Below are 12,495 nucleotides of genomic sequence, written 5' to 3'. Positions count from 1 at the left end.
CCTCAGCCTCCTCACACGGCTTCCCTTCAAGGGCCTTCACCATGCTCGTGGCCTCCTTTGGACAGGAGCTTGAGCTCTTTCTTGTACTGTGGTGCCCAAAACTGCACAAAGAACTCAAGGTGTGTGCTCAATTCATATTTATTGTTAACTCCTTGCCATGGCCAAGCAGGCAGAGCCCATTCCACAGATGAGCCTTCTCCCCCCACAGCGCAGCCCCTGAGGGACCAAGCCCCAACCCCACGGGCCCAGCCGCCATGTCCCCCTCCATCCCAGGAGCCCCCGCGCTGCTCGGACCGTCATTCCCTTCACCTCGCCCAGGGCCCCGCAAGGCTATCGCTCCCCGGGGCCGTTACTCGGCGCCGTTTCAGGCCTCAGCACCGCCCGCACCGCCCCCGCCTGGGCCGAGGCGGGCACACGGACACGGGGCCGCGGCCCCACACGGACACACACCCCCCGCCATACGGGCCTGGCTGAGGGTGCCGCGCGCCCCGACCAGCGCCGCTCAGGCCGCGCGATCTGATTGGCCGGCAGTGCCGGTCACTCAGGCGCGCGGCGCGGCACCGCGCGACCCGATTGGCCGCCAGGGCGGTCACTTCGGCGCGCGCCGGGCGGGGTGCGGCGGAGGGGGGGAGGCGGGACCTCGGCTCCGCAACTGCCGGGTTCGCGCGCGCCCCGCGCCACTGCGGCTGCGCGCGCGCGGGGCCGTTACAGAGGCGGCGGCGGCGGCGGGTGGGCGAGCGAGCGGCGCGCGCCTGCCCCGGGCCCGCTCCCGGCCCCGCCCCTCCCGCGGTCACGTGACGCGGGCCCCGAGCGCTCGCGTGCGAACCGGGCGCCCTGCGCGCGCCCCCCGCGCGCCGCCCGCCGCCGTTTCGGTTTCATTTCCGGCGGCCCCGGGCCCGGAGCGGCGGCGCCGAGCGGAGCCCCCGGCGCTGCCCCCCGCTCCCGCCCAGGGTGGCCACACCCCCGGGCTCGGCGTGAACCGAGCGCCCCCGCCCCGCATACACACACCGCTCCTCCCCCGCCTGCGCCGGCACAGAGAAAGGGAAGGGAGGCGGCGCCGGGCCCGGGTCTCCCGCACCGCGCACAACATGGAGGAGCTGGTGGTGGAGGTGCGGGGCTCCAACGGGGCCTTCTACAAGGTACCGGGTGCTCGCGGCCGGGCCGGGCCCCAGGGGAGGGAGCGGGCACGGCAACGGGAGGAGGAGGAGGCGGCGGCGGCTCCTCCTCCCCGCGCTGAGGGAGAGCGGAGGCCCCGGGGCAGGAAGGAGGAGGGAGAAGCAGGCAGGGGTGGAGGCCGCGGCGGGTCCCTCGCGGTGGCCGCGCAGAGCGAGCCGGGGGCCGCCGGCGCTGAGCTGACTCGAGGCCCGATGAGGAGCGAGAGCGGGGAGGCCTCGGGCCTTCCCCCTTTGTGGGAAGGGGCGCCCGGGGCCGCCTCGTCCCGGGCTGAGCGAGGATCAGCCCTGGGATGGGGCATTAATTGCTAAATCCTCAGCTTTTGTCGCTACTTAAGGAAAGTCTCTCTCGGCGTCCGGGTTTCCAGGAGAGCTGCACTGCATGAGCACGGCCTGCAAGGCGGGGAGGAGGGGGGCCCTCGTTAATGCACATTCCTGATGAAACGCTGTGGTGGATTCTTGCTCCTAATGCCATGCCTGGTGATATTAAAGACAGCATTGCTTGGCCAGATCTATCTGTGCTGAGTCCCTGAATACATATAGATATCAAATCTACCTCTTCTTACTGAAATTATTTAGTGGCATTGCATGTTTGTTTCCCAGCCCTTATGCTTAATAAAGCCAACCCTGAGCCTTGAACATATGAGCGCTGAATATGTTTTATTAATACCGTCTAGTATTGTGTGGCTTTGCATGAGTTGAGTTGTATTAATCAGCGTATTAATAGGGTATAATTTGCAGTTTTACAGAAAATAAAATTCGGATATGGTTGGTTTGGGCCTAGTCTCATTGACCTGTTATCAGCATACCAGGAACAGCCATGGATCAGTTCCTGCAGGTTTCCCATGGTTTAAATGATCCTAGGACTTTAAAAATTGGGCCTAGTTATAGTGCAACATCCAATATTTATGTTAGCATTGAGGGACCGGGTAGAGTTTCACACTCACGTGTTCCTGTGCTAAGCCAGGTAGATAGCCAAATGATGTAGTTCCAACACCTCTGAGTTTTTCTAAGAAAAACAGACCTCTTAAAAGCTTATTTTTAAAATTTGTGTGCTATCCAATTCTGAAAATAATTTTTTTTTTCAAAAAAGAAAAGAAGCAGTATGAGATACAAATCAGTGGTAAATAAGCATCCTGTGAGCTCACGGTGCTGTAGTCAAAGTTCTAGATCTGTATATTGCTTCCTGGAATTAAATAATCTAGCACTTCTAAAAATGTTTTAGGTTTTTAAAGGTACAGTATTTGGTCAGAAAGAAGCAGAAGGAGTAAATGCATTGCACATTAGAACTTTTAATGAGGCTTTCATCAAATTATAGTAGTTACACAATGATGTGAAGGAGATGATGGTAATAATGACATGGTACTTTCTTTAGTGACAAATATTGAATAAACCTGGGAGAATTGAAAGCTTCTGAAACTTTAATTGTTTGTTTTCAGATTTGACACCATGGGGGCCCAGTACCCCTTGTGTGTAGGTGAAAGCTTAATCTGAGCATATGTTCATGGAAGCTTGGTCATGATTTAGTGCACCCAGGTTCTAACCAGCCATTGCCCCAAGCAGTATGGTTATGTTTATCTTTTAACTTCTAGAAATTTTGACAGGATTTTTTTTTGTTTGCTCTTTCTCACTGACCAAGCAGCTTTGGTTAAATTGTCTAAAGGGAAAAATGGGCATATGGATTTATCTGTCTTCACCTGAATTACCTCTTGAGATGGAGCATCACATTTAAAATAAATGCAACATTTATTTTTAAAGAATAAAAGAGTGGGAGTTGTTTTACACTCTCATGCAATAATATTCAGTATAAACTAGCAATTTTCCTGTGGTTTCCCCTAATTTGAATTACTTGAATTCTAATTACAGATTTCTCTTTCGTCATGATATCTGACTATCACTCTGTTACAAAGTAATATATCTAATGTTTTTCTTGTGAATTTTATGCCCATCTTAGAGATGGCGATTCAGTTGTAAAAAATGAATGTTGACCCAGCCTAGCAAGAAGTGTGCAGTGATGTCAAGTGTGAAGTTAATTGCAGGATGATTTTATTTTTCCATTTTACAAGTTTCTTTAAGCAGCCTCCTGAGAAGTGATTTACAGCAGTAATGTTTCAAACAAACCAAAAGCAAAACAATTCTTTTATTCAATCTCATGTTTTACTGATAACAGGTGAAGATTTATTTGGCTTTGAATAATTCTGAATTAATGAGAATATGTAAATTTTTTGGAAAAATACACCTCTCCTGTTACTAAGACATGGAAGGGGGTGGAGTATGAGGCTGCTGTAGTCAGGATGGGATGAAGTGGCTCAAGTAGGCACCCAGTTGTGCCTACACTTCAGCTTTTCATATCCTCCTTGCAGGTCTCTCTGAGGACCTAAACATTTTTGAGTGTACCCACCAACATCATCTGGATCTTTACAGTACAAAACTGCCCACATAAGCCCTGCTGAAAGTAACAAACCAGTGTTTTCTGAGATACATCCAGAGGATTCATGTCCCACACAAAGCATAGGAGATGGTTGGAGGATGCCTTCATAGCCAGCTGTGAGATCTGAATTCAAATTTCATTCTGGTCAGGTGCACTGGAATACTGGAGTGTGCTGATGTGACTGCTGTAGTGCAGGCTGGTTCTTTCTGAATGGAATTCAAATACTGCTTAGTGCATACTCTGTACTTTGATGATTTTTTTCCTCCTTGCCTAAGATGAATGATTCCATGGAAAGCACAGAGCAGTAAGTGGGCATGATTCAGGGATAATTGACAGTCTGGTACCTAGACATGCTTAGTCATGACTTGCTATGTGCTTGGGCCCAGAATCCTTGGAAAGAAAATGTTAGATTTCCTTACTTATTCCATGAAGCCTGGTCCAACAAGCACCAGGACTGTGAATCCAGGGAGAGGAAATTGCCTTTTTGCAGCTCACAGCCAGGTAACTAGATCTTGAAGGTGTGCAGTATTAGCACATATCTTCTTAATCTCTTTTCTTGTATGGGAGTAGTAAATTGGGTTTTGAAGTTCTTATTCACAGAGGACTAATAGACAGCCTTTGCCTTATCTTTTTGGGATTATCTTGAGGTGTTTCCCTCTAAAAGGGGACGTGCTGGATGCCTTTCCAACATGGGATTGATTTTTCTTTTTGAGTTTGGGAGTGATTCTCTCTTGTGTCCTCTGCTAAAGATGGAAAACATCCGTTTGAGGCAGTCAGTTTTGTGATGGTGTTTGTTGTTAATATCTCTGTGTTGTCTGTAACCCAATTTTTGCCACTTCTTGCTCTGTAACCTTGTGAAAATCTTCCACTTTTTATCCCAGTAGTTTCAGCGCCTTGCTGTCATTTGCTTGGTTTTATAGATAACTTCATTGAAGCTACAGCTGATAAAATAATTCATCTTTCTTACCACTTTATTACTCCAGGTCTCACTATTAGCAGCTGTTCCTGTGGCCCTCTATCCATTTTTTTCTTTCACTGTTCCATCCAGACACCTCAGCCAATATCTGCAGTCTCTTTGTACATTCATGAGCTGTCTGCTCAGTCCATCTGAGGATGACCACCTGTACGCTTTTTCCCTGTCTGGTGACCATTTCTGTGACTTTTTCTTCTCCCTATTCTGTTCCTTTGTATGTCCAGCCTTTCTCAGACTTGATTATACACCGAGTTCCCTTTTGACATTCTCCTTCCAACAGGTATGAAATGTTACACAATGGTTACACTAACAGTAGATGCACGTTTGTTATCAACACAGCCTTTTTATGTTAAAAAGCATATTTTCCCTACTTTCCCTTCTTACAGTTAATTATCCTCCTTTATTAAAATGGTTGACAATGCTCACATCTGATGATGTGAGCAGACTTTAAAAAAGCAAAATTTCATGGCAGCTGAAGCCTTTATTTTTCCCTTTGAAGTGTCCATCATTCCATTTAGCATAAAAATATGCTGGTGCTTCCAATAATTCTTATTTTTTAAACAAATAATTTGTAAAATTTAAACCATATATTCAGCTATAGCCGTTCTTAGAATGTGAATGTTTATGTGTTTGAGAAATGCCATGCTTTAAACTTTTTTACTTTATAATATCTGAAGCATGGAGAGAAATGAAATGGTTTATGTGACTCAGAGTCAAATTTGGTGTAGAAAATTTGATTTTTTTTTTCCCACATTAGAGAAGAAGAATCAACCTTTGCCATTACAAAATGTGCTTCTGTTCACAATTTTGTGTACTCTTTCTTGTTATTTCTGCTGTTAGCAATAATGGTATGTCAGCTGCTTCAGTCTTTCACTGTCCTGTTACCTCATTTTGCTTCTGTCCAGTTTCACTTTGTTTTTAAGGCATTTCATCTTGGTGTCCAAATTCATCAGAGCCACTGTTCTGTCCCTTCATGGGGGTGCATTTTCAGCTCATGTATCTGCACCCTTATGTTTGAATTTCCATGCCTACTTACACTCCTTATCTAAAAATGGCTGATGAATGGTGATTGTGTTTCTCCTGATACTCCTGTGAGATCGGAGCCTCTTCTCTGCCTTTACTGACATCTGGGGCTGGCTTGTCCTGTCTGTGAATTTGGTTTATGGTGTTAAAGGCTTCATTTCTTTTTAGCATTGTGTGTAATTTCACAAGAATTACAAAAACAAGACTTACAAACAGTTTGGATAAGTATTAATTTTGGTTTCCCAAAGGCATTGCTGCTGAAATATTAGTTTTTTAAGGAAAACTTAGAAATGTTTCAGACCTTTTCTGTTTGAAAATGTACCAATTGAAATATATAGTGCTGAAGAGTCCAATTTTTGTGCTACAGATCAGTTTAAATATTCATATTGGAGGAAAATTGACATGGTGCTGTGGTCCAGATGATGGTAAACTGATGTGATAAGTGTCTGACATTTTTGTGTGTCACAAGAAACTTGAAAACAAGGAGAACCCCCTTTTCTGGATAGGTAGGATTAGACACCCAAATATTAAGGACTGTATTAATAGTCACTAAAATATTTTGCATGATGGTTTTAAGCATAAAGATCACAGAGAGTTGTGCAGACATGTTTCATATATTGCATACTTGAAATTAGTTATTTGGCAAGGCATTGTTCACTTTGTAATTAATTATAAATTTATTCCAATGAACTCTTGTAATTTTGCGAGACTATTAATTAAAAGACAAACCACAGAGTTATGACATCAGTGGTTTTGGCCAGACTGAAGGGAAAACCAGGTATTTATCTGCTTCTGTGGCTGACTCTTCTGAACCTGGTGTAAGCTAAAGAAATTCAGATTTGTGATTTTCCCTGGCAGCGTCTGCATTGATGCTACCAGTGTAAGGTCAGCAGTTTAACCAGTGTTCCTGGTTCAGGCTCCCTCTGATTTCTGCATTGTGACCAAAGCAATGTGCAAGAGCTGTTTAAGGAGAGCTCAGACAGGACACTGTAGTTCATTCCTCTTTCAGCCAGCTGTATCTCTCAACTTTTACTGTTTCCAGATAATACAATTGCTAAATTCTTTGAAGGTCCAGGCTAGTCTTCAGCTTAACTTAGATTTATTTGTTGCACATCGTGGTTTACTCATTAATGGTAGGTTTTAGCATTATTACCCTTAATAAGGTATATTGCTGTAGCCCCTAGGATTGTGCTCAAGGTGTATTGGAAGTTAGGAGCTCTCTTCCATTTCTCTCTGGATATGAGATGTAGTCTTGCTCTTTGCTGCTGTGCTTGTGAATTTTTCTGCCATTTTCTGTCACTTTTTCAGAGTGCTGATGAGGACACCTTTTGGTGTTTTCATCACCACAAAGGTGATGACTTCTCCCAAAGTACCTTTCATACAAGGAAAGGTGATTTTTTTTGACATTTTATAAATATGAGAAAATTAGGTATGAACAGGTTGTTTCTCAGGGCATGAGTTGTGTTGCTCTTCCCTGTTCTCCTGAAGGCTGTTAAGTGTTCCTGGTATAATTTCTGTGGAATTTGCTTTGTAAAATAATCTCTGCTTTTACATACTTGAGTATTACTATTAATCCTTGTCCAGTCTGTGGCACAAAGGAGCCATGCCTACTGTCTGGTAGTGATCATAGTGGTTTTCAGGTGTTAAAGGCATTCATTTCAGCTGCATCTGGAAGAATAAGTGGCACTTTACTACCATTGGAGACACGTGGGTGAAGCCTTTGAAGGTGATCTGTGTAATGTGAAATGAGTCAGGACTACTATTGTATTGTTCAAATGCCTCTCCAGTTCTGGAATCTTCTTACAGAATACACCACAATATGAAACATGAGCTAAATGTATCAATAATGATCACCTGAGAGCTCTGTTGCCTCTTCATGTAAATACCTTTTCTGTACTGCTATGAACATGATCTTGAGATGTGGCCTTAAGTCGTCTTTATACCATGGCATTGAAAAACATCAGCTGTGCTTGTAATCCCCTTTGAAGGAATATGGAATTTTGAAATTCATAATTATGCAAATACATTTGGAGACTTTTAAAAGTCTCCTTGGTTTGCTGGCAATAATAAGTCTTGTTCTTAAGAGTATTGAGAGGCAAGCAAGGTGTAAAATAATTTTTTGCTGTTGTCACTGTGGCTTTTCTTCGACTTCTTTTCTTCAACTTCACAGTGGCATTGGTTATGTTTCAGTTCTCAACCTGGATGGATTTTTCCTTGTACTGAATGACTCTGGGTGATGACATTCACATGTATTACCACTTCATTTTAGCCAGTTCTTGGAGCTCTGTATTAGCCCATGTCAGGTGTTGCTCTTTTTTGATACTAAAATACTGCTGCAACTCAGGAAATATTTTGGAGTACTTTGTAAAGCAAAAATAGCAAAAGAATTTCTTAAAAATCATTTAGGTTCCAAATAAGAGAGACTCTTACCTTCTTGTAAGAGATAAGATCTCTTCTTGTCTTGGAAGCTTGCAAGGGCAAGAATAATAAAATGGAGAAAAATAAAATGTTCATTAATTAATTCTTCCAAAGAAGTGGTAGTTGCTGCTAAATTAGTTTCAATTTACTGAGATGTTTTTAATCTACGAAGGTGGATCTCCATTAGTAGAAAAAATTTTTCTATTCTTTCATGTTCATGGGCTTTTATTTACCTACCTTGCAATGATACTATGTGTGGACTAATGTTAGTGGAATACTCAGCACTTCAGCACCTTGTTTTAGAAGTTCATAGAGGTCCTTTAAAAATAAAGAATAAAACCTCCATGATCTTTTCATCCCTGGTTAACCTGTGACCTCCATTGTTTCACGCTGAGAAAAATATTTTCATTGGTACATCCCAAAGTTGTGAGTATGCTGGTCTTGCTGTTCTGTAGATGGGGAATGGGGGAAGCATTTGGGGCTTTAAGCTAAATATTGACAAATCCAAATCAGGCAGTGGAGTGCTTAAGGCAGGAGGAGCCCTCAGTGCTGAATTCTAGTTCTGTCTCTGCTTTGTGGTGGCACGGAGAGCACAGCTGCTGTCCCTCCCCCAGGAGACAAGGGAAGGGAGGCCCCAGGGCATTTATCTAAAGTTTGTGCTCTACAGACTTAGTGTGGTGAAGTAAATATGGGGAAGACACTGCTGAAATTGATATAGATGAGTTTTGCTGGTGCAATGTTCAAATGTACTTTGAGGTAAAGAAGGAAGAGACAGGACCTGGAGGTTTTGTGGGCTTTGGTGTCATTTGTTTTTTGAGGAATACTGATGTTTAATTTCTGTGCCTGTCTATACATTAAATGTGATTATAAAAACCAAACATTTAAAAATCTTGAACTATCTTGTCATTTCCTACTAACCTTTCCTGTTGCTTCTAAAAAGTAGAAATAATGTCTTCACAGCTGAGGCATTCTGTTTGTGTATCAGTGTGCTGCCAATCATGGACCCAAGGAGGTTATCAGCTTTCAGTATGTGTTTTATATAAGTCTGTTGCAAGATTAAAAAGGTTGACTTTAAAACATACTTTCATTGTGAGAGTCATCAATATTTGTGGAAAGGAGGTGTTTTACAGGCTTAAAATTACTTTTAAAAGTGTCTATAAACAGACATAATTATACTTTGTTTCCTCCACAGGCATTTGTAAAGGATGTGCATGAAGATTCAATAACAGTTTCATTTGAAAACAAGTAAGTGTATTGCTGGTGTTGTACCTGTAAATGACAGAGTATCAACCTTGCATTTGATTGACCTAAATATGGCTTAGTGCAGAGTAGTGTATATTAGATACACTAAACTTGCTGCTGGCATGTTTTACAGTTATATTTAGTATCTACTGTTTTGTGATATTTCTGTATAAATGCCTTTAAATACTTATAAATTATTTAAATATTTCTGTATAAACTTTCTGTATAAATTATTTAAATACTTTCAAGTGCAAAACCATAGTAACATGGGTTTTACTGGGAAGATAATCATGTTGTCACTGAATTTACCTGATGACAATCTATGTTTGAGTAAGTCAGCAGTTGTACTATTACTGACTCTTTCACGTGTGAATGTCTTGCCTTGGTTTTAGAAGATTCCATTATTACAAAATTTGTTCTATAGATAAATGATGAATACCAATTTTCTCATCTAGAAACTAAAATTATCCAGTCTCCATTGAAGAAACTGAAAATGAAAACAGTATTCAGACTGGATCCTGATCAAATTTTCATTACCTGTAGTAGAACCAAAGAAATAGAAGATACAGACCTCTTTTGAAGGAAGTGTCCAAATATGTTATGGAATGTTTTTTATCTGTGTTTCTAATGTTGGGGTTAAAAACCATCCCTGTAAATAGAGGAAGGGCTTCTACTAGAAGATTCAAAAGATTGCAGGGGGAATCAGGGTTTCATTTAAGATGCTTAGTGGTCATTTAGATGTGATTTTTTTTCTTATTATGTATACATTGGATCACATTACCTTTAATGCATATATGCACAAAAGCTCCACTGAATTTGAAACTGTAAAATTATTGGATTAAAAATGTTTGACTTTGTTTACAAAGAAGATGAAAATATTTAGAGCATTCACAGTGATTTTTGTTTGCAGCTGGCAACCAGAGAGACAAATCCCATTCCATGATGTGAGGTTCCCACCACCTGCAGGCTATAATAAAGACATAAATGAAAGCGATGAAGTAGAGGTGTGTATGCTCCATTAACAGCTCTTGTCTTGAGAAGTGAGAGAACTTGCTGTGAAAAATGTCAGCCAAGCCACTGGAAGGTTTGCTTCCATGTTAGGTGATGTCACCTCCTTTGATTCCAAGTACTGCAGAAAGCACAGTGTCAGGCACATCTCCAAAGCCAGAGTCTGACAGTAATAAACCATGCCAATTCCATGTACCACAAAAGGCCGTGTACAATTCCATGTACCATGAGTTACAAATAGGCTGATTTATAGACATGATCAATGTTGCATTGATTACAGATCAGTCCTTTTTAGGACATTTAATTCAGAAATATGAATGAACTGTGGTTATTAAGCTGTAAGGTAATAATGTCTCTGTTACCAAAGCTTCAAGCTGAATCATAATTTGCATTATATGTGTGTGTACATAAAAACATAGAAATATATGTGTATATGTAAATACTTACATGTATATGCAAAGAGATTGACTTTAAACAGCATATTTCTAAAACCTCCTTATTTTATAAAATTGTAACATTTATTTTCATAATTAATTTAAAGAAAGAGGACTTGCAAGATTTGCATTCTGCTTGCATGCTCTATAGACTTTTAATTTGAAAAATAAGAAAATGGCAAAACTTCTGTAATATAGGTGTGGCTGATAGCATATATGTGCTAAAGAAGTGCAGATATGTAACCTCCCTCTCACCCACTGGTAGGACTTCATCAGACCTACACACAATTAGAAATACTATTGATTAAATATTAACAGATGTAAAAGTCTGAATTATCTCTCTTTTAACTGCATGCAAGACTGAGGCAGCTACTGCAGTAGATTGGGCACTGTATTATTTATTATTACTTGTCTATACAATCTTGCTGTTACATGCTTTCTGTGTTGTGCTCAGAGACTTTTTGTACTAAGATGTTTTGCTGGGTTTTGTTCCTATGGAGTTCCTGATCATATTAGTGTCAGCTTTTGTGATGTCTTTTAAGGATATAATGTATGTATTTTGTTCAGGTTTATTCCAGGGCAAATGAAAAAGAACCCTGCTGTTGGTGGTTGGCTAAAGTGAGAATGATAAAGGGTGAGGTAGGAGTATGCATATATACATATATATATTTTTTTATATTGACTTATACTTTTTTCTTTCTTTTCTCTTTATATATTGATGTACACTATGGTTTGAACTAATCTCTATTCATTTTTTAAGAGTTTCTTGATTAGGAAAATTGCAATTACCATTAACCTCAATCTGAGAAGTCAAATTTGACTTGTACAGTTAACAAAAGTACCTTTTCCTTAATAGTGTAATGCTCACTCATGTCATAAAATATGTGGCTTGGATGATTTTATTATTTTTATATCAGTTCTACGTAATAGAATATGCAGCCTGTGATGCTACATACAACGAAATTGTCACAATTGAGCGTTTGAGATCTGTGAACCCCAATAAACCCGCAACAAAAGATACTTTTCATAAAATCAAACTGGCAGTTCCTGAAGATTTAAGGCAAATGTAAGTACAAGCGTTTCTTTATAACTTGTTTCAGAATGTGGGTAACTTCTTAAGCCTGAGACAAGAAGAAGAATAATGCTTTCTACCACTCTAAATTAACTTATTGCAATGTAAAAAATACAAATATTCATGTGGTCATACTTCAGAAATAGAAACGATGATTTTTTGAATTGTGGTGTATTCCTGGAGGAAGAAACACTTTCTTCAAAATTTTAAGGTTTATGTGTGATACAGATTAAGATTTTCACTCTTAGCACTGTTCACTGGTATGCACAGGTTAATCTGAATCCATTCTTGGTCAATTTTTGTTATTTGTTGATGGCTCTGGGAATAGTTGAACAATAATGAAACCTCCCAGAGTATGATACAAAGCCAGCTAACTTTCTCCTAGGCCATGGACCTGTTGTTGTAATGTAGTTACAGCTCTAAAAGTCACAATAATACTGACTCCCCTTGTTTACCTTCAGGTCACTTTCTGCTTTCCTTAAGATGTATGTTATTGTCTCAGTGTGGGATGAGTTATAAATTCAGGTTAGACTAAAACTTCCTGAAGTTAGTGTTACAGCATACACAAGTAGACACAGGAAACCTGGAGAAGCCGAGCACAGCATGAGATGAGCATATGGTCCTTAGAATGCTGCAGGGGTTAAAATGAAATCACACATTTTAATGGTTCATGATGTGTTTGAAATCTTGAACTTGCTGATCATAGTGATTATAGTTTTTAA

At 41.1% G+C, this 12,495-nt stretch overlaps 1 protein-coding gene across 3 annotated transcripts in view; it reads left to right on the top strand.

The window, feature by feature from the left end:
• The first annotated feature begins 806 nt into the window (after positions 1–806).
• FMR1 (fragile X messenger ribonucleoprotein 1) overlaps positions 807–12,495 on the top strand; it is a 30,288-nt gene continuing 18,599 nt past the window's right edge. Inside the window, exons 1-5 of one of the 3 annotated variants that reach the window (XM_059482768.1) lie at positions 807–1,139; positions 9,210–9,262; positions 10,170–10,263; positions 11,269–11,340; positions 11,619–11,767. In XM_059482768.1, the coding sequence (XP_059338751.1) occupies positions 1,089–1,139; positions 9,210–9,262; positions 10,170–10,263; positions 11,269–11,340; positions 11,619–11,767 (419 nt within the window). In that variant the 5' untranslated portion in view covers positions 807–1,088. The remainder of the gene's footprint in view (positions 1,140–9,209; positions 9,263–10,169; positions 10,264–11,268; positions 11,341–11,618; positions 11,768–12,495) is intronic. The other 2 variants (XM_059482767.1, XM_059482769.1) reach the window with 2 other exon arrangements.

Source organism: Ammospiza nelsoni, chromosome 15 (genome assembly GCF_027579445.1).
Source record: "Ammospiza nelsoni isolate bAmmNel1 chromosome 15, bAmmNel1.pri, whole genome shotgun sequence".
Lineage (NCBI taxonomy): Eukaryota > Metazoa > Chordata > Aves > Passeriformes > Passerellidae > Ammospiza > Ammospiza nelsoni.
This window is presented reverse-complemented; position numbering and strand designations above follow the sequence as displayed.